The sequence below is a fragment of the Rattus norvegicus genome, chromosome 13, assembly GCF_021556685.1.
Source record: "Rattus norvegicus strain SHRSP/BbbUtx chromosome 13, alternate assembly SHRSP_T2T, whole genome shotgun sequence".
Lineage (NCBI taxonomy): Eukaryota > Metazoa > Chordata > Mammalia > Rodentia > Muridae > Rattus > Rattus norvegicus.
The window spans coordinates 18648285-18671870 of NC_141546.1; the positions used below are offsets into that span (position 1 = coordinate 18648285).

A 23586-nucleotide genomic window follows, 5' to 3' on the forward strand; every position below is an offset into this window, starting at 1 on the left:
TCTTACAGAGCCACATCTAATGGGGACTTAGTTTCTGGCCTTATTTCTTTAGACACAGTCTCTGAACTTCTTTTCTTGAACATGGAGAAGTAGCTCATTTTCAGAATTACTGTGAGATATAAACAAGAGGCGAATGTAGATTTGTTGACTCTTAGTGGAAGGCTTACTCAGCACATAAAAGTCACTTATCTCTGTGCACCCAACCACAAGAACTCTCGACTCTCCCACTGTTTTTCCCTTATACAATGTAGAATGTGGCACAACCTGGTTCAGAAGTGAGTGTGAGTTAGCCTTTTGCTAGGCTAACAGTTGCTTCTCATGAGGTAAGCAAGGAAAAGCACTGTAAAATAGCATTCACTGAGGAGATACCAAGATGACTCCATGGGCAAAGACACTTGATGCTCTAACCTGAAGACTTGAGTTATCTCCTTAGAACTTGTAGTGAGAGAAGAGAATGGGTTCCACAATTCTGTCTCCTGAGTGTCATACATTCATGGTGGCACATACATTCACACACACTGTCTAGCTCTCACGTAATAAGAAATATAACAAAACATCAATGAAACATACAGTGTAGTTAATAATAGTGTGCCACATACTAATCATACACTCTGCATTGAACTCTTCCCCAATCCCTGTAGTCCTGAAGCTCCAAGACCTATAAATTACCCATTTCTTCCCAAGACAATATATGACAAGTCTTGAAACACCAAGATCTTTGCACAGGTACAGATTAAATATTTAGCATCTCTTTGAAAATGTGGATCAAGGTCAATGAGGCTGGATTTTAGCATGAAGAAGGACCGTACTCCTTCAAACACAATGGCCACTATAAACGAGATGTGGCATATATTTTAGGTGATAATGTGTCTATATGATAAATAATGAGATTACTGTTTGTTGAAAGAAAATTATCCGTATGTTGGAGAGGTGGCTCAATCATAATGCCCTCATTATGTAAGTATAAAGTTTGGACCCCTAGAGCCCTTGGAAAATTAGACTCTGTAGCATGTGGATGTAATCTTCATGTCACTCCTTTCAGCATACCTGAAGTATTCACTGGCAAAGAGAAAACACACCCACAGACAAGGTAGAGAGCACCAACTTCTACAGTTGTAGTTTAATTTTGTAATTCTGATCTCATTGCATTAGCTGTGGCACTTCTATGCCCACACTCATGTACATTGTTACTCCAAGATTTCTGAAATTGTAATAATCTGTGAGATGCTGTAGAGACAGTGAGCACATGGAGCAGATTCAAATCTATGTTAACTGCAGCCCAACAGTGAAAAAAATGAATGAGAACAAATACAGTGCAATGGTCTCAACTCTAAACTGTTCTACATTCTACCATATATGTGTTTTTTGGGGGGAGGAGGCTTGTTTTTAAGCAAGCATGGAGAAAGCATGCTGGTCAAGAATTTATTTCTAGTCAAATTGGCTTTGAATATTCATGATTCAGTAATCTTATAAAATATCCTAGAGGCATAATGTCTCTCCTCCCCCCCCCCCCAGCTAAAATAGTCTTAAATTTTGGGAAGGTTTTAGAGTGCTAGACTTAGACCATGAAGATTTATCTTCTTTGCTCTATTCTTGTAATGTCTCTGAATAGTGTTTAAACAAACCCTTCACATACAGATTGTAAACTTAAGGAGCGTAATAAAATGAGCTTGAGCAACAATAGTCAACTCCCATAAATTCTCTCTACAGTTTCAATTAGAAGTTGCAGTATTTCTATTTCATAGTGTGCCTGTGTTTACCAGCTGTTGAGCTTCAGAAACAAAATGACTGTTTATTAGAGATGGCTGAAACAATTCCCCTTTATTTATGACACATTGCCATATTTTCAAGTTCACATTACTATATGCTCCAAACCTATTATTGCCACTGAGATAGAGTTTGTAAGACAAATACTCATCTAACTGCTTGTTCCACACCTGGCTTAATCAGGAATAGGTTGGCCTGGATACAGGTGATGCTAAACTTGTGCAATGCATTTATGTTTTTAAAATAACACTTTTTAAGACATGTGGTGTTAACCTTTTGTATGTGCCTATAAGTGCATGCATTTAAACCCACAGTTCTCTTAATGGCTGGATTTGCTTTGCACTTCATATCAATAACCTTGTTTGTTTCCTGAGTGTACCTTTGTCAGGAGCTTATCCCCTTAATGTTCTGCAATTAACCAGACAATAACTGGGCTGCTATCCCTACCAAACATAATTTCCTTAGATAGTATAATTCAGAATTACATTGTGAACTTAGATGTGTGTCTTAAGACACAATGACATTTCTAGACACTTAGACTATGTGAAGATTATAGAAGAATGACATCAAAAAGAAAGACAAAGAGTTTTTCATCAAGAATGAAGTGTGTGTGTGTGTGTGTGTGTGTGCGCGCGCACGTGAGCGCATGTGCATGCGTGTGTAGCTGGCTCAATGGGTAAAATGCTTGCCATGCAAGCATAAGAAACTGAGTTTGGAGTTATAGTACCCATACGAAGTATTGGGCGTGACATGAAATATCTTGAGTTTCAATTCTGGCAAGGCTAATATAAGCAGGCTCCTGAATTTTGCAGATATCCCAGTCTATGCAAGTCACGAAACTCTCAAGTGGGTGAAGAAACAGTTTTACACAAATTAAAATGACAATTAATGAGTTTAGGCAGAGCCGTAGAGTTCACAATCAGCCAGTCTAGGTGAATTGGTGAACCCCTGGTTCACAAAGAAACCTTAGCTCAAAGAATCAAATCGAAGTGTCAGAGAAAGAAATTCACAGATCAACCTCTGGCTTCTACATGTACCCACATGAAACACTGTGTCTTCACTTGTGCAAAACACACACACACACACACACACACACACACACACACACACACACAGAGAGAGAGAGAGAGAGAGAGAGAGAGAGAGAGAGAGAGAGAGAGAGATATTAAGGAAAAATGTTATACCAATGATAATTCCTTCAGCATTTTTTTTCCTTTATAATGACTAAGTATCCCCATTTTGCATTATTTTTGAACTTCTTCGTGTGCTGGGATTTACAACAAAGGCATGCTCTTCTATGAACACAAAAGTGTCCAAATAATTCAACTTCAAGGTCTTCCATCAATAGCCTGCCACAGCAATTACAAATCATTTCAGTGTTCTTCATGTTTTTCTCTGTCCCACAGGGTGCCCTGACAATCTCACCGATTCCCAATGCTTAAACCCCATTAAGGCTTTCCAAGGCTGCATGAGGCTCATCTTTATTGATAACCAGCCCAAGGACCTCATTTCAGTTCAGCAAGGTTCCCTGGGGAATTTTAGTGATTTGCACATTGATCTGTGTAGCATCAAAGACAGGTAATTATTTTCTTTTCTCTTATGTTCCCCACCCCTTCCCATTCTAATTGTTCTAAATATGAGTTTCTTTAAGCAAAATTCTAGTCCACAGACATTAGTCACATTAGATATTATTTAGTCACCTAATGAAAAATATTGCTGAGAATATCTCAGTCCCAGAAAAAAATAGTTGAAATCAATTGAGTCTCTCTTTTGTTGCCTTTCAGAGAATGGGATATAAAAATTAAATCAAAATACAAATTTGCGAAAGAATTAAAATTTTATTCATAAATACTTGATTATATTGAAGTTAAGAGTAATACATAAAGCAGGGAGGAACTCTCTCCCTAATACCATTCCAATCTTTGCCTGCTGTGGGTGTCTACTGTATAATGTCAAAAGCTTCAGGTAAGCTACAGATAAGGGTGTGGCTGCACTCAATTTGAATGTCCTCAATTGATGATGACTGTTTCTAGCTGCCACCAATGCATCCACTTTCTTTGGTTCAAAAGACATAAGACAGCAGGCTAGGACAAATCGTACAAATGAGTACTATTACTTTACAGCTCAGAGATCTAGCAGGACACCCAGTTTCTAGTTCCATCCTGCTTGAGATTTGGCTCCTCTTATGGTAGAAGGTTCTGTATTTTAAGTCAGAAAACCAAAGAGAACCAATGCTGGATTTCAGCAGTATTTTGCCCTGTCCCTTCTATAGCATCTATCTGTTTTATTCTGCTAAATCTGCTTATCTTCTTAAGATAATATGAGCCTAAGATTATATAGGATTTGTTAAGTGCACACATGTGTGTTGTTTTTAGAGGTCCTTGACTACATTAACTAGTTATTGTTGAAAACTGAAATATACCATGATTTGTGAAACATGTGTTACCAATAAGGCCACATGATACTAGTAAGTTCATACCACTGAGAGAACGAGCAATATAATGGAGGAAGTTTGGGTAGGTCATGTTATTATATCGAAAAAGATGAGGCAAAATCATGCTTGGCCAAAGTGAGAGTAGGAAATTGATAGGAAGTAGCAACAAAAAAGGGCAAGGAAACAGAACATGGCTTGTAAGTGCTACTAAATTAAAGTGCTTTGACATTGCCTTTAAAATCTATAGTATGGGAATGCATTTTATAACTAACAGCATATAATAGTATTTTGGGAAATACGTATTTGTTAAGAAGGTAGCAGCCAATGACTTTTTTGCAATCCACCATGTTTTAGGTTCACTTGACTTGGTATAGTTCACCTGATTTGATATAGTCCAGCTGATGGGTCATTCAGGAGAAGCACATGGCTTCCACACAGCTGAGGATGTTCCTGGGATCATCACAAAGAGGGCCTTTGTGCTAGCAGATTTTGCTTTCAATCTTGGTTTGAGACTGGAAAGGAACACCAATAGAGTTGGCTAGAAACATGAGTTATAAAATATGTTGACACAGTTAGGAGAGATAAGGAGACAAATGTCCTAGTCCAGGGAAGAATTGATGAAAAATATCAGGTGCCTTTATTGGGGAACATGGGAAGTTGTCTATGTGGAGCATGGTCCCAGCTAATGCTTGAGATGACCAGTATAATTATATGGAACATTAACACACTTTCTGGTAATATCATTGCACATGGGATTCCCAACACATCATAGTGACTTCTTGATCCATGTGCCTTTCTTTTTCTATTTGAGAAGTTAGGAAAGTGAGTAATAATAAAACTAAAATGTACTCATTGTCAGTCTCCAAAACAAAACTATTACGGAATTGGAACCTATCATAATCTCTATCTCTCCCAAGGGAAAAACTTCCAATGTCATCATCTGGAATAGCATTTTATGTATTACAAATCAATACAGGAATTGTCAATTGGGATATTTTTGATAGCTTAATATACAACCAGGGAAGGTCTCATTATTTTTGATTATGTGAAAGTCATTGACATCACCCGTACAGCATTACTTTTATGTAACTATAGTCTTTAATAACTACATTACATGCAATTTTGTTCTGTTTAATTGCACAATGAGAAATGTGTTTCCTTCAGAGTATAAGTGGTACGTTTCTGTTGAATAATAGTTACTGTCTATAACAAAAAGAAACATGTGTCCAATGCTTTGTTTGGTATCTCAAGTAATCTAATTTACATTTGTTTTAATCTAGGAGGCATGGTGAGGGGTTTACCAAGGCAGGTTTTTCCTGAGATTTGTGTTTTCTTTTAATTTTGGTAAAAAGAGATACATGTAACGATGAAAGTGCATATGCATATGAACTAGTAGCAACAATAGAAGTAAGGAAGGAAAAATATGTGGAATGAATGCATAAAACAACAAAGCAATTGATCAGATGTCAGGGAGATTGAATCCTCAGTGCTTGGGGACGCAGATACAGGGGCTCTCTGGGACACCCTAACCATCTCAGACAGAAAGCACCAGTTTATGAGAAACTCCTGCATTGTTGCCAGATTTTGAGTGGCAATAACTGTGAATGTGTTAGTTAGCCAGTATATATTTGCCTGCTAGGACCAGTAGGGATGGGCTCTGGCTATGTTTTTCCCTACTCATGTTCCTGACTAACAAGACCATGTAGGCCTGAGTGTCTCCTCTTGGACAGCAAATACTAAGACCTCTATCCTTGCCTTCTATGGAATTTTTATCCTTCATGGTGAAGTGCAGCCCACTTCCACATCCCGGTCTTTTTGTCATGTTTTCAACTCTGCCTCTTCCATATTTAGTTTGCTTAGTGCTGGTCATTTGGGAGGGATGTCACATAAAGGAAGGGTGAGGCAGTTTTCTATGAAAATGCTCAAAGCTTCTAAAATCTTAAGTGGCTCCTTAGTGAGCTCTTACAGGCCCTTTGAAATGATGTCTACAAACTAGTAGGCTCTGCTTATTTTAGGTTGTTGAAAGTCTGCCTGTGAAACATCATTTATAACTGGAGAGATATCTCATTGGCTAAGAGTGTTTGTTTCACATGTATGATGATCTGAGTTCAGATCCCAACACAGATGTAACAAGCTATGGATTGTAACACACGACAACCTGTATGTAACCCTAGTGCGGTGGGAGCCAGAGATAGTACCTGCCTGGCTGCTATCCTAGTTAGAACAACAGTAGCAAGAAGAACAACAATATCTATACTTATCCCCAGGGTCAAGAAAATGAACATTCCTCAAAAGACTAAGTTGGATAATGGTAAAAGCGGACAGCTGATAACCTCCTCCTGCCCCAAACTCATACACAAGCATATTTACATGTGCATATATGCAGGTAGCACACACACACACACACACACACACACACACACACACATACACACACACACAGTAATATTGTTAAACCTTTATTAAGACTGATAGACACTGATATATATGCAGCTTTCTAGAATGCCAGGGAAATTGTGGATATCATAAATTTCATTCCCTGTGTACTACCCTCACATAACAATATCATTAATGGAGATCTTTAGATGTCTTCCAATCCCAGTCCTCAATGTACTGAAATGGATATCATATAGAGGCTGCAATATCAAGTATGAAATCAGTGGCTATTGCCCCTGGACTCTACTATTGTATTCTAAGGATATTTCCTCTAATCCTTTTGAAAATGCAAGCCATTTGTTTCTTCCACTGGATAGATCATATTGAAAAAACAGTACATTCAGTTTTCTGCAGCCAAATATGTCATAAAATAAATTTCCTTTCTCCATATCTGGTTCTTTTTCTCCTAACACATCCTCTTCTAAGAAAAGCATATGTATTTCATTCTCTGGTCAAGATGTTTAGTTTCTCAGCTTGAGCGTGGGGAGCAGCAAACGCAGAGGACAGCAAAACATGCTGGATAACCTCTACAAAAATATTCTTGATACAGCCCACCCCATGTGTGGGAGTGTGTTAAAACAGTGGATAATATAAGAAAGTTGCATGGTGGGGTAAAACATATGCTTGAGTTCTTTTCTAAAATTGAAAACATTTATATCAGATGCCAGGATGCCATGATAAGATCAATGCCCACATAATCTGAGCACTTCTGTCTAAGTGAAAAAAGCAACAATATGGTGTTCTCCCTTCAGGAGAGAAATGTACCAAAATCAGAACAGAATTATCTCTGCTATACTTTTCTTTTTAAATTTATCATATTTTTGCCATTTCATGGATAGAAAGACAAGCCTGTATTTTATCTAGTAGTTACTGAATAAATATTTTTTTTTTAAATATTACATCGTTTCACTATTTCTGGAGTCCTGTGAAGCTATAGTGGTTCTTCTAGTGTTGCCAATGAACAATATCACAGTGCATAGTGCAACTTCATAGAAATTAAATTTCTAGCATTGTGACACAGTTCATCAGTTAAGAGTCTTGGCTGTTCTGCTCATAACTACTTATAACTCTAGATCCAGTGGATCTGATTCCTCTTCTGGCCTCCATAGGTACCTGCACTCCCATGAGTGTAGTCCTACACAGATACATACATATAAATAAGAAGGAAGTAAAAGTGAAAGGAGATAGTTATAAATAAAATATCTAGGTGTCAACCTGGAAGTTGGAAAAGGACAGGCCTATAATTTTCGAATGGTCTCCTGCTGATTTTAAACATTTGAAATGTCTGCTGTTACCATCAATGACCATAGAAGTTCACTAACTCTTTGGTTAAAATCACACTTTTAGTGATCAGAGGAGACAGATTCAACCACAGTATTTGCAATTCTTGAGTCTTTGAAAGTGTGCATCTTTATTATTGATATCTGTCTCCACAAGCACAATACACATGGGCACATATATCTTCAACTATGTGTACATCCAACAAGACTAGAATTGTAGGCTTATATTTTCCTGAACATTCTCTAATAACTATACATAAATGCTTTAACATCCCTTCTATCCCACCACTGACCAGAGGTAATAGAAAGGAAAGGTTAATAGGGCAAAAGTAGAAGTGGACCTGTTCAGAAATAGTTCCTTGGAGCAAAACCACTGTGTGTTTTCAGAATATCATCAGTTCAGCTCACACAAATCAGTAGTGGTACCTTGATCCACTGGCAAAGACCGTTCATGAATCAGCAACAGCAGTTTTATCTGGAAGAAACAGCAGGGCTCTGCTCATTGGCACGAGGCTCTGACAATCAGCCTGAGTCTGGGAAGCAGCCATAAATGGCCTGAACACCACTAGCAGCTCTTTTGTGTGTTTCTCTTTGTGAAGTTACAACAATGAGGACCAGCAAAAAGTGCCAAGCCTAACCAATACCACACAATGTCTTCAGCAAAGATCAGTAAGCGCAAATTCCATTGATGACCAACAAAGAACAGCAAGGTGGAGCAGTACCATCTACTGTCTGTTGTGTTATATTTCTACCCTTTCCAAATATCATATGTTCTCTCAAGCATCATGTCTAGCAAAGCATCACGTGACCTTTTTCAAGCTGCTTCCATAAAATACATCTCATGTCTTTTCTCAGCAAAACATCCTCAAACATCCTCTCATAAGTTACTCTACAGAAAAACATCATATGACAGAATGGAGTCTGAAAAAAGCCAGCAACACAGAGACTTGCTGCTTATAGGCTCAGCCTTTTAAGGAACATACTGCAATAAAGAACATACTAAGATCTAAGATTTTCAGTAAAGGTCTTGGTCTTATCTAGTCCTTGGGTATGGTGATAGGAGGAAGGAACTTAGTAATCAGCCTGAAATGACTGCTCTATGAAGGTAGAGTCTGAGCTACTTCAGTTTGGGTAGTCCATATGGAACTCCCCAGGGAGGGGATGGCTTGAATGATCCTTCTGTTCTTTAAGTGGGAGCCCCTATACCTTCATCTTATGTCTCCTTACATATGAGTAGACATGTGCTTAAAGGAACATGATCCTGGATTTCACTGCTGTAAGTATCCTTGAAGGAGAGCACCTGTGCTCTCTAATCAGCCTGATCTCTCTTGTTACTTGTTTTTAAACAAAAAGTGGATAAATCTGTTTTTAAAGTGTCTCCGTCCTCTTGCGCACAAGGAAAGACATTGTTATACCTATGATGTAAGATATCCTCCATAGGCACATGTGCTTGAACACTTGGATTCCAGATAGAGTTGCTGTTTCAAAGAATGCAGGAAGCACTAGGTGGTGGAGCCTCATTGGAGGAGGTAGATCACTGGGAATGGGCCTTAATGTTTGGTAACAGAGCCTACTTCTTGTACACTCTGGTTTCCCACTGTGGAGAATACATGACCAGATAGAGCCTGCTCTGTTCACCATGCTTTCTCTGCCACTGTTGACAATATCCCCTAGAACTATAAACCAGAAAAGTACTTTCTCCTTTCCTGTCACATATTATCTCAGAGCAATGATAAAAATAACTATGATAGATACTGAGGTGGTTTGATTCAGATAAAATATAGCCAACCACACTGAGGGTAGAACTTTACATTTTCTTATAAGGCTGTGGCAAGAAGTTTTCCTAACTTACTGATGATTGGAAACACTAATGCTTAAAACAAAGGCATACCAAGAACCCCGTGAATTATCTCACATGCTGTTCTAAAGTTCATTATTCAGTAAGTGAGATGCAGAGTGGATGTTCAGGGAGCATTAAGAAGGCTGCACTCAAAAGTCACCTGCACCAACTTTTCTGAGAAATACTGAAAAATGATGTTTGAAAACACAAAAGCCAAAGAAGGTTTGTTTGGTTCTAGATAGAAACATGAGGAAAAGAATTCTTTAATTTTTCAAGTCATTTCTAGGAAAAAAAATTAAATTAGTAATTAGAAGAAAAAAGATTCCTCTGTACAGATCTCTTCCCAGTATCAACACCTCTATAAGCCTTCTTAGTTTCTGATATCCTGGCAAGGGCTTTGCATCTGTTTAACATGTTGAAAAGGCGCTCTGCTGCACAATCAATGTCACATTTGGATTGCTCCTTTTCTCTGCAGGTGTATACACTCTTTGGGTTTTAGAGGGGAAGTTTTGTTCCTAGAGGAAGCACAGAATTCATTGTCAATATCACAAACATAATTAGGAGGAAAGAGTGCATGATATTTTGAGATGGTTAGAAAATTGGGTCCATCTGCTCAGGTATGATTATTGCTTACATGTAATCACCTTCACTTTAGCACTTCAGATGCTATATAAAAGTACTTATCTCTCCACTTGTGAAATAGGAAAAGTTGCATTAGCATATACTACCTTACCTTCCAACAGGATGAAACCCAAGATTTGGAGTTGGTGGATACAGCCTATAGTATTAAAATTTTCCTCCCAAGTTTGCATACAACCTGTCATTTCACCCTTTTCTAGATAGCTATCAATTTCCAAAGTGATAATACATACATATTATAATTAGAATCTGTTAAAAACCAAATGCAGGTGACATTATTTCCTTATGTCTCTTAGGGTTTAGACGATGGATGATTGAAAGCAAAAGATAGAAAGTTCTTCAAGTTCAAAGCAAAGGACAGAAATGGATTGAGCCAAACACAGAAGAGAAGCATGCCAAGCTTTAAAAAAACTGACATGTTCTGCCAAGGTGGCATTTCCTTGAATAATTTACTTACAGATAAAACCTAGTGTACCTTCTGGAAAAGTGGTTAATGCATTTGTTTGAATAAATAAACAGGTTTCAAATGTTCCTTACAGGTTAACCTTTACATTAAAGCATCTTGTCAACAAGTTTAAAAGGCTCCGGCAAAGGTTTCTATCCTACTAATTCTGTAGACACCTCAATATTGTCACAGCCAATCAAAAGCAGATAGTGATGCGAGAGAAAGGAGACTAATTTGGACTATCTGGGTTTCCAAGCACTGCAGTCACAAATTCATGTAATGTCTACCATATCTAGAACATCACTGACTTAATAGTAACACAAAGTCAGTGTCACCATTCTACCCAATTTTTCACATTCAGCAAGATAGATTTTGACTATAATAGTTAAGTAAGGGAGCTCTCCTTTTTTGACTAACAAAGTTATTCCAGAAATGGCTCTTACGCTACTCTAGGTTTACAGACATGACTGAACAATCTTCTAAGCATTACAGGGGATGGAGAAAGAGCGCATACGGAATGTGTTCACTTTCCAGACCTGAAGCCCAGCTTTATTACCGACATCCATGGACAAGTGTGGGATATGATAGCTGACATTTTAATATCATCCAGGGGAGGTAAAGTCGGGTGTACTACTGGGGATCATTGGCTAGGCAACCTAGCATAATAGGCATGATTCAATCATAAAAATCTAAAACCATAATTAGGTAGATGGCACCTAAACACGTCATTTGAGATTGTCATTTGGCCTTCACATTCTTCCTAACACGTACATCTGCACATACATACCCTACATATTTCTATTGTGCTCACACACAAAAAACATTCCAGAACCCCGAATTAACATCTATGCATGTATGTACAGGATGCATTCATTCACAGTGTAGCATTTTCTACTGAATCCTTGCACACATCTAGATCTTATTTGTTGAGAGATTGCTCATACTCTGCTAATATTGCTTTGTGGTCTTATCAAATCTTTTCTATATGTATGGTAGGTTCATTTCCTTTTCCTTCAGCTAAGGGCCAACAGGGAAGTATGACTTTGATACTAGAGCATGTGCTTTGTCCTGAATTGAACTTGCTGATGTCCTTGAGTGCATGATGTCTGATTTCACTAAAACTGAACATGAACTTATTCATGTGTAGTGTTTGGCAAATTTCAGTGGGTGAAGTGCCTTGTAATAGTAGAGAACGTAGCTGAGTGCTAAACATAATTGTGATCACTGTCTTCAGAAATCTCTGTTAAAGATGTTAGAGATGATAGCGATTATAATTATTTTTCATTATTCCTTCCTTTTCATGTTTTCCTCATAATCCTCCATATCTTTTTTATTTCTCTTCCTCTACCTCCTTTTCCTTTTGAGACAGCATATCACTATTTGTGCAGGTTGGCCTAGAAGTCACTAATTAGTTGATACAGACCTGGAATTAAATTCATAGTAATAGTTTCACCTTAGGCTACAAAATAATTAATATTTTAGGATGCCATGATTGGTTAAGAAACAGAAATTGATCAAATAATTATGGAAACAATCCTATGTTCCCAAAATGCACAAGCACCATGATATAGATACATGAAGCATTTGAAGATGGTCTAAGATGAAGGCCACTGTATATGGGGCTCAAGAAGAGCAGATGCACATATCACTCTCTGAATTAGAGAAAGAGTTGTTTACAAGTCACTGCCGATCACTATCAATGAACTTCTGAGAGTCTGTCTAGCTCTGTCTAAGTGTTCTCTGCTGTTTTCCACCTTGTCATTTCCCCTGAGTCTGCGGGACCTGGGTGCCTTTCTTGGGGACTTTTTAATGATCATTTTAGCTAAAAGTAAATTTCTTTCGTGTCCTATTAATTGTCAACTTGATAAAATCTAAAATAACAAAAAGACAAGACTTTGTTTTGTTTACAAGTGAATTTCTAAATTGAGTTAATTATTTTGGAGGATCCATTCTGGATATGAGTAGCATCATCTCATGGACTAGTATCATGAACTTAATTAAAAGACAAACAGTGACTGGAGTACTAGCCTTCATTTACTCAGCCTCCAAACTTCACATTAAATGTGACCTGCTATCTTGTGTACCTGTGGCCATGCCTTCCCTGTTATGGTATATTGTACACTCAAATTGTGAGCCCAAATAATCCCTTGTAATTTTAAGGTTTATTGGGGTGGTATTATGTCACTGCAGTGAGACATATAATAAGTATGCTATGTTTTTTCAAATTTTGAGGTATACAGAGCTCCCTTGTCTGCTTTATTGTTCCCTGCTTCCTTTTCAACCTCTTTTCCTAACCCTTTACTGGATACAATGGTCAAAGTTTTCTAGTAATTAGTTCCTACTCACTAATACTTTGCACATACCTTTACCAAACAGGAAAAATAAAGATGTATTTGTGTTTAAAGTCAATGGACGTTAGATATTTCAGCTGACAATTTGGTGAGTTCAAAGTGTCTGAAAGAGACAAAGGGAACACACAGAGAGTAAAGGCCATTCAAGTTACCAAGCTTGCTCATGCTAAGCAGAAACTCTGTAGTGTGTGTATAAAGACTTTCATATTGGAAAATGTAGGATGAAATCCAGTTGGCAATGATTTCAGCAAGTAATATTAGGAGTACAAATTACTATTGTTTTCAGGGATATTAAATAATTTCCCAACATCCTCAGCATTCAGAACCACAGGAAGTCAAGAGTTTGGAAAAAGTCACACATTCTCAGAGTTTAATCTAGAGCTCATGGTGTATTTTCTTCTATTATGCATCCAACACTATTAAACTATGACACGTATGAAGAGGCTCCAAGAGCAAATGGTACCTATATTGAAATTTCTGTGAAAGGAGATGAAGTTGATCTTATTCAGCAAAAGGCTTGTGTGCTGACATACTTGAGATCCCTGCTCAGAAGAGAGGGAGACAGCAGCAGAGCTAAACTGTTAAGTTTTTGGTAAAACTGAGACCCTGTGGCAAAAAATAAGGTGAATGGCAACCTGTGACAACCAAGGTTGTCCTCCAACCAGTACACACACGTGTACACCCATGAATACACACATGTGAGATAGAGAAATATACAAATATAGACACAGACAAATACACATACATGTGCACACACACACATGGGGGAAGAGAAGGGGAGGGAAAGAGAGAGAGAGAAAGAGAGAGAGAGAGAGAGAGAGAGAGAGAGAGGCCCTATTTTTTTCTGCAAGCATAGTAAATTTATAGTATGACATTTCTAAGTGATATGATTAAGGACAAATTCTTTAGAAGGGGAAGTAAAGTAGCAGAGAAAGCTCTCTCAGACAGAATTCGTCCCTTAACCATACCCCTCCTTCTGAAATGTGTATTCTTTAACTATAACACAAACATACCTGTCTTGTTTTAATTATTTGTGTTGGTGTCTATGTGTGTATGTGCTGATATATGAGTGGATATACACACATATAAATTTATATATATATATATATATGTGTGTGTGTGTGTGTGTGTGTGTGTGTGTGTGTGTGTGTGTCTTGAAGGCCAGAGGCTCATACCTGCTATCTTCCTCAGTCACTTCCTACATTATGCTTTTGAGACAGATTCATTGAACCTGACCTTACCAATATGGGAGTCTCTCAGAGACATCTGCAGCATTGTCTAAAGGAGCTAAAACTGTACCCCAACCCTACCTTCCCCTAATATCCTCTTATAATTCACACAGCTCTTTCCCAGTTTAACTAGATCCCCTTTAGTGCTCAGCTATGGACATTACTTGTACTCTGTGTACTAGGAGAGAGTTTTTGAAGTCAGATATTACATTCTACTGAGAGCAAGTGCTTTACAATAAGTTAAAACATGAACATTTCTGACTTTAACAGCATTAGCTACTGGTTATTAGAGATGAACCACACATGACCCTTAAACAAGTAGGCAGTATACTTTGGTGCTGGATTAGTATTTATACAAGATGAAAAATAAACTTAGAAAAATTTGGTATGCACCTAAAACCCTTCACACTTGGGGATAGATGGCAAAACTTGGCACAGATTAGAACATGTACTAAGGAAAGTAACACACATTACGTGTGTTTTCAGTGCTATATAATAATCCCCACACTTCTACATCATGTTAAAACCAAAGTAAGTGGAGCTTAAGGAGAGTGGCACATTCTCACCACTCGACCCAGAGTTTGTGATGCACTTTCATGCAGTACACACTCAATGAAATTAAGTAATAACGTGCTATCTATGAATTGCAAATTCAACCATACACTTCTTTCTCTTCTTGAAAATTTACCACATGGTTAGCTTCAGATTTTGCTCCACTTGAAAACCATGCATACCTAATAAGCATACTACCAGTGCCAGCTGTCATTACTCACTGGGTGTTAAGTGCTTCTTCTGTAACCACTAACTAGTAAGAATATTTTTGTTTAGCAAGGCAATCTTAAAATTAGACAAGCGAGCCATGGCTATGTCTCTGAACAATGTAATCTATAAATAATACAGTAGAAGGAAGCACACTAATATGATATTCTTATTACAGTCTTGTGCTTTAAGAAAAAAATAGGGCATGTGAGCCATGGAAGGCAGCTGTGAGGTTGGTTCTGTTTGCCTGGAGGAATGGCACAAGATGTGTCACTGAAGGGTGTTAACGATTTTGTGTTCATGTCAGCTCTTGTCTAAATGTGAAATTATTGAAAATATAAATTAATTTTTGGCCCAGAAAGCAAGAGAAGAATTATACATAATTTTTCCTAATCTTTATCAAAAATACCTGGTGCTGCATACCTGTTATTTATTTATTTATTTATTTATTTATTTATTTATTTATTCATTAATTGGCTATGTCAGACTCCACCATTTTCTGGTCTGAAAAGCTCCCTCTAACTTATGCCAAAAGTAGTTTAGCATCTGGAGAGAGAGAGAGAGAGAGAGAGAGAGAGAGAGAGAGAATACGTATATTGTGTATGTGTATGTACCTAGGTATGCATGCACATGTATGTTCATATATATAGTTATTCACAAGGTCAATGAAAAGTTTTTACACTGTTGTTTCCATTCCTTATACTTTTTCCACAGGATCTCTTATAAAACGTATTTATATCTTAAATGTGTGGCTACACAATCTGCCTAGAAAGCCTCTGGTGTCCTACTACCTCTTCTTCAGCAATAAGATTACAGATGCATGCCACCATGAGTTTACATGAGTTCTGAGGATCTAAACCCAGTTCCTCATGGTAGCACAGCAAGTAGTTAAGTGTCAAATCGATATTCATAGTTCCTAAAATGTCATTAAAGCAAATGAATAATGATAAAAGAATAGAGTTTGGTGAGCTTTTTTTTTCTGCTTTGAAGTTTTTTGTTTTAATCTTTTTCTATCTGTACTTGAGTCTAAGTAGGAACACTTAAATACAGTAAAATGAAATGAGAGGAAAGATTCCATACTGCAGCCTATTCTCTACTAATTATGTGGTGCAAACCTCTGAAGTGCTATATTGGAACATAAAAGTATATTCTTCTCATTTTACAAAGAGGGAGCTGACATTGACAGGAGTCAAATGACTCTTTCAAGTTATATAGACAGCAAGTATTTTCATTACCAATTTAGCAGGTTCATGAGAACTTTTGAAACTTATAAAATACTAATGAAAGTTGAGCTCCACAGTGAACGGTTCTGTGTGAGTCATCTGGAAGACACGTGATAGCATCTATGCAGTCACTTTTTGCCTGGATCAAAGCTGAGGAAGGATATGTCAGTTTAAAGGCTGATAAGCTGAGACATGAATCAGGAAAAGCACTTGTCTAGAGATGATTGAGCAGAGGATCTAAACAAAAACCTTTTTCACGATAGGTATTTAAAATAATGGTATCCCAGAATGCTAGACCATTCAGATTAAGTTTCTCTGGAATGAGGATTAGTTTTGTGCTGTGTCAAACATTCTAACAAATCTGTGGGCTACTTAGAAAAATTGATTGAGAAATAAAAACAAATTTTTCTTTCTTTCTTTTTTTTTTATTAACTTGAGTATTGCTTATATACATTTCGAGTGTTATTCCCTTTCCCAGTTTCCGGGCAAACATACCCCTAATCACTCACCTTCCCCTTCTTTATGGGTGTTTCCTTCCCCATCCTCCCTCCATTGCCGCCCTCCCCCCAACAATCTAGTTCACTGGGGGTTCAGTCTTAGCAGGACCCAGGGCTACCCCTTCCACTGGTGCTCTTACTAGGATATTCATTGCTACCTATGAGGTCAGAGTCCAGGGTCAGTCCATGTATAGTCTTTAGGTAGTGGCTTAGTCCCTGGAAGCTCTGGTTGTTTGGCATTGTTGTACATATGGGGTCACGAGCCCCTTCAAGCTCTTCCAGTTCTTTCTCTGATTCCTTCAACGGGGGTCCTGTTCTCAGGTCAGTGGTTTGCTGCTGGCATTCGCCTCTGTATTTGCTGTATTTTGGCTGTGTCTCTCAGGAGCGATCTACATCCGGCTCCTGTCGGCCTGCACTTCTTTGCTTCATCCATCTTGTCTAATTGGATGGCTGTATATGTATGGGCCACATGTGGGGCAGGCTCTGAATGGGTGTTCCTTCTGTGTCTGTTTTAATCTTTGCCTCTCTATTCCCTGCCAAGGGTATTCTTGTTCCCCTTTTAAAGAAGGAGTGAAGCATTCACATTTTGATCATCCGTCTTGAGTTTCATTTGTTCTCGGCATCTAGGGTAATTCAAGCATTTGGGCTAATAGCCACTTATCAATGAGTGCATACCATGTGTGTTTTTCTGTGATTGGGTTACCTCACTCAGGATGATATTTTCCAGTTCCAACCATTTGCCTACGAATTTCATAAAGTCGTTGTTTTTGATAGCCATTGTGTAGATGTACCACATTTTCTGTATCCATTCCTCTGTTGAAGAGCATCTGGGTTCTTTCCAGCTTCTGGCTATTATAAATAAGGCTGCGATGAACATAGTGGAACACGTGTCTTTTTTATATGTTGGGGCATCTTGTGGGTATATGCCCAAGAGAGGTTTAGCTGGATCCTCAGGCAGTTCAATGTCCAATTTTCTGAGGAACCTCCAGACTGATTTCCAGAATGGTTGTACCAGTCTGTAATCCCACCAACAATGGAGGAGTGTTCCTCTTTCTCCGCATCCTCACCAGAATCTGCTGTCACCTGAGTTTTTGAACTTAGCCATTTTCACTGGTGTGAGGTGAAATCTCAGGCTTGTTTTGATTTGCATTTCCCTTATGACTAAAGATGTTGAACATTTCTTTAGGTGTTTCTCAGCCATTCTGCATTCCTCAGCTGTGAATTGTTTGTTTAGCTCTGAACCCCATTTTTTAATAGGGTTATTTGTCTCCCTGCGGTCTAACTTCTTCAGTTCTTTGTATATTTTGGATATAAGGCCTCTATCTGTTGTAGGATTGGTAAAGATCTTTTCCCAATCTGTTGGTTTCCATTTTGTCCTAACCACAGTGTCCTTTGCCTTACAGAAGCTTTGCAGTTTTATGAGATCCCATTTATCGATTCTTGATATTAGAGCATAAGCCATTGGTGTTTTGTTCAGGAAATTTTTTCCAGTGCCCTTGTGTTCGAGATGCTGCCCTAGTTTTTCTTCTATTAGTTTGAGTGTATCTGGTTTGATGTGGAGGTCCTTGATCCACTTGGACTTAAGCTTTGTACAGGGTGATAAGCATGGATCGATCTGCATTCCTCTACATGTTGACCTCCATTTGGACCAGCACCATTTGCTGAAAATGCTATCTTTTTTCCATTTGATGGTTTTGGCTCCTTTGTCAAAAATCAACTGCCCATAGGTGTGTGGGTTCATTTCTGGGTCTTCAATTCTGTTCCATTGGTCTATCTGTCTGTCTCTGTACCAATACCATGCAGTTTTTATCACTATTGCTCTGTAATACTGCTTGAGTTCAGGGATAGTGATTCCCCCTGAAATCCTTTTGTTGTTGAGGATAATTTTAGCTATCTTGGGTTTTTTGTTATTCCAGATGAATTTGCAAATTGTTCTGTCTAACACTTTGAAGAATTGGATTGGTATTTTGATGGGGATTGCATTGAATCTGTAGATCGCTTTTGGTAAAATGGCCATTTTTACTATATTAATCCTGCCAATCCATGAGCATGGGAGATCTTTCCATCTTCTGAGGTCTTCTTCAATTTCTTTCTTCAGAGTCATGAAGTTCTTATTGTACAAATGTTTTACTTGCTTGGTTAAAGTCACACCAAGGTACTTTATATTATTTGGGTCTATTATGAAGGGTGTTGTTTCCCTAATTTCTTTCTCGGCTTGTTTCTCTTTTGTGTAGAGGAAGGCTACTGATTTATTTGAGTTAATTTTATACCCAGCCACTTTGCTGAAGTTGTTTATCAGCTTTAGTAGTTCTCTGGTGGAACTTTTGGGATCACTTAAATATACTATCATATCATCTGCAAATAGTGATGTTTTGACTTCTTCTTTTCCAATTTGTATCCCCTTCATCTCCTTTTGTTATCTGATTGCTCTGGCTAGAACTTCAAGAACTATATTGAATAAGTAGGGAGAGGGTGGGCAGCCTTGTCTAGTCCCTGATTTTAGTGGGATTGCTTCAAGTTTCTCTCCATTTAATTTATTATTAACAACTGGTTTGCTGTATATGGCTTTTACCATGTTTAGGTATGGGCCTTGAATTCCTATTCTTTCCAAGACTTTTATCCTGAAGGGGTGTTGATTTTTGTCAAATGCTTTCTCAGCATCTAATGAAATGATCATTCTTTCAGTTTAAAAACAAATTTTTCTATTGGACACATCACAATATTGGCTTATCCAAACTTCTTTACATAGATAGCATGAAGCCAGACTCCCATCTCTGCCAGATATTAATCATGATCTACAGAAATGTTTTCTTATTCAAATAAGATCGAGAAATGTCAAAGTAACAAAAGTTAGAAGACTTTTTACTGAAGGATTTCTCCTGCCCTCCATTCTTTTTGTGTATTTGCATGTGTGTGTGTGTGTGTGTGTGTGTGTGTGTGTGTGTGTGTGTGTGGTACAACTGTTTATTTCATATGGTTATATACTGTACAAGGGGAAATCTTTAGAAGGGGCCTATAATTTCACAAATACATCGGATCACTGTAATGGTTACTATTGATATTTTATTTCAATTTATTTTTCTTTCATGTTAATATTTTGCCTGCGTGCATGTCTATGTGAAGGGGTCAGATCCTCTGGAATTGGAGTTATAGGTGTAAGCTTCCATGTGCTGCTGTGACTTGAACCTAGGTCTTCTGTAAGAGTATTTGGTGCTCTTAACTATTAAGCCATCTCTCCAGTGCTAATATTGATTTTTAATGATGTAGTACCTAAACTCATGTAGGAAACAAACATTTGAACATGTCTGTGAGGGATTTTCTAGATTATGTTAATTGAGGTATATGTCTTAGATATATATGATCAGCACCAGTACATGGAGTGGGTCCTGACAACAATGAATATAAAGGAGAAGTTTAGCAGCATACATTCCTCTGCTTGCTGACCACAGATGCTGTTAAGACCTGCTACCTCAACCTGTTGCTATACCTCCTCTGCTATGATGGATGTTCCCTCAAACTGAACCAAAGTAAAACATCCTCTTTTAGCAGGATTTGACAAGTGGTTTGTAATGACTACTTGTGGAAGGAAGTGACTAATATAGACACAAAGCACTTCTCTAGGTGAAACTGTTTCTCAGCATGTTTCTACTGCTATAGTTTTCAGGAGTTATCATAAGCACCAGGCTCCTTTGGCTTTTCCTGATGTCACAAAAGCTGCACTGAAGGAAATTGGGGGCTGTTGGTAGGCACTGGCATACCTGTGCCCTTTTCTGAAAATCTGATGTTTCTTCTCTCTGCTTTTTTCTGATAAATTTTCTCCTTCCAGTGCTGTTGAACATGGGCTTTTAATGTGTTCATTTGGAGGATTACACTTGTCAGTTTCCACGTGACTCTTGAATTCTGAGCCTTACTTTCTCTGCATATAGTGGTACTGTCTTACAAAGTTGCTTTATTGATCTGTTAGAGTAAAGTCTACTATGCTGAGTGTGGAGTTGAATGTAGGGCAGAGATAATGGCTTTGTTTTATATATGAGGGGATGGGTAAGAAGAGAGTTTAATCTGTCTTCTCTACCTCCAAAGACCTGGAAGTAAACAACACCAGCAAGTTGGGCATCAATTTCAGTCAGTAGTCCTAATAATGGTGATTCTGAACTGGATCCAGATGCTAGCCAGTGCTGGTGCTCCAGGGAAAAAGACTGATGATCTGATAGGCAGCAGAGGCCTGAGCCACAGAAAGGAAAGCAAAGATGAGTAAAAATTAAGTTTCTTAGCCTCTGAAAGAAAAAATTTAAATGAAAATGAGAGGAGACTACTGCCAGCTAACAACTGTCAATGACATTCTTTCACTATGGAGAGAAAATGCAATTAATAAGTCATTAAGGGCTGGAATTTCTGGTGCAGATTATGAATATTGATGCTAAAGTAACAGGAGATTGTTGTGTAAAAGAGACAATGATTATAGGAAATAGATAACTGTGTCTTTTATAATTTTGGGGGAGTGTGTGTGTGTGTGTGTGTTGCATTTATGTGTGTATATACATATGCTCCTGAATATGTATTCTAATATTAGAGGATATCAAATGTATTTTTCTAATACTCCATGTCTTATTCCCTTGAGACAAGTACTTCTACTGACCCTGGCACTAAGCTGGCAGACACCAAGTTAGAGTAATCTTCCACTCTTTGTCCCCCCAACAGAGCTGAACTAACTGATGCATGGAGCTATTCACCACTTTATTTTTAATGTGGGTGATGGGGATTCAAATTTAGGTACCTTCTTATAGCTGACCCATAAGTGTCATTGTCCATTGAGCCACCCTCCCAGATCAAGTAACTTTAAGTATTTCTTGGTCAGACCATTGCATCCTTCACTATGTCTCCCTGTACTTGCTCATTTTAATGTCAAATTGACATAGAATGGAGTCATTTGAGAAAAAAAAACCTATAATTTATCACATGCCTCCACCAGACTGCTGCACTATAGGAAATTGTCTTGACTGATAATTGATGTGTGGTGGCAATACGTCACTGTGGGCATTTCCTCCTCATGGTTTGTGGTCCATTCTGGGTGCTATGAGAAAGGAGACTAAAAATGCCATGATAGCAAGCTCATAAGTAGCACTTGTTCCTGGCATGCATTTTTGACGCCAGGTTTCTCTTCTTTGTGAGTTCCCTATCTGATGAGGTGATTGTTGTAAACTGAAATAAACACTTTCCTTCCCAGGTTGCTTTTCGTCATGTTTTATTTAATTTTTGTCATGTTTTATCACAGTAATAGAAACTCGAAGACATGATTACATGGAGATCTTGAGGTTTTTTTTTTCTGAGTACAGATACCTAGAAGTCTAACTATGTGTTCTCAAAATAGAATAATTCAGACAATACAAGATAATAAAGCAAACAGCTGAAAGTTTGGAAGAAAACAAGACCTCCATGGAAAGGGAACAGACCACTCAGCAATGATCGTGGTTCTGGAAGGCATGGGGCTTGCATTTCTCCTCTCAGTGCTGTCTCATTCTGTGTGCTTCATTCATATTGAGTACAGTCATGAAAGTGGTACACTTTTTCTGGAAGTCCATTTTGTACAGAGCTCATATTCTTAGTAGTAGATATAGACTGTGTAATAGGGTTTAAGGGCCATTGGATGTGAGATTAGAGAAAAGGAGAGAAGCATGGTGCACATGTTTCACTGGAGAGCAAGCCAGGTTTGAGTAATTTCGAGTTCATCACTACTTTCTGAATTTTATTTCCTGTTGTAGTGACCTCCAAGATAGTATACTGTTTGGGGGACCTGGGCTGGCCCAACTGGGTTACTGTAGCTGATGATTATTCTTTACATCCTGATTGAATGCAGGGACCTGTGATTGGTCAGTCCTTCCTAGAGATTATTCCTGCTTCATATTACCACACTTTCTGGGAGTCATATATTCTTTAGTGCCTTACATTTGCCAGTGCAGGCTGACCCTTATATTCATCCAGACCAAAGATACCATCTTTAAGATTATCCAACTTTGGATGTTGCTAGTGGATGGCTCAAATTTCAGAGCTCTTAAGTAGCATATTCTTCACTGTGTTGGTTTGAATGAGAATGGCTTCTATAGGCTCATCGGTTTGAATGCTTAGTTACCAGATGGTAGAAGTTTTTGGAAGATATTAGAAGATGTGGTCCTCTTGGAGTAGGTATATCACCAAGGGTTGGTTTTGAGATTTCAAAACCACAAACTTCCCAAATAGTTTTCTCCCTCCCCCCATCCCCCGACTCTCTCCCTCTCCCTCTCCTTCTCCTCCCCATCTTTCTCTGTTTTGTGGTTGTTGTCTCATCATGTATACTCTAAGCTTCTGGTCCAATGGCTGCCTCCTGTCTACTGTCTGGTCCAATGCCTGCCTCCAACCTACAGTCCTGCTTTCCATCCTGATATTCATAAACTCATTTTATTAAAATGTAATCTCCAAACTAAGCCTTTCCTCGGTAAGTTTCTTTGCTCATGATGTTTCATTAAAACAACAAAAATGTGACTAAGACATACACACAAACACAGGATCCTCGAAATCAGAGAAGTTAACAGAACAGTCAAAAGCCCTGAATGCTGTGACCCTGTTGCAAAGCATGTCCCAAGCTCTGAAGACAGGTGTGTGTGTGTGTGTGTGTGTGTGTGTGTGTGTGTGTGTGTCTGTGTGTGTGTGCT

General features: G+C 38.2%; 1 protein-coding gene across 3 annotated transcripts in view; it reads left to right on the forward strand.

Annotated features, from left to right (window-relative positions):
- Positions 1 to 23586, forward strand: part of Cntnap5b (contactin associated protein family member 5B) — a 903684-nt gene that overhangs the window by 462260 nt on the left and 417838 nt on the right. For all 3 annotated transcript variants that reach the window (XM_087580549.1, NM_001047873.2, XM_087580550.1), the window contains 1 exon segment: positions 3174 to 3345. In XM_087580549.1, the coding sequence (XP_087436675.1) occupies positions 3174 to 3345 (172 nt within the window).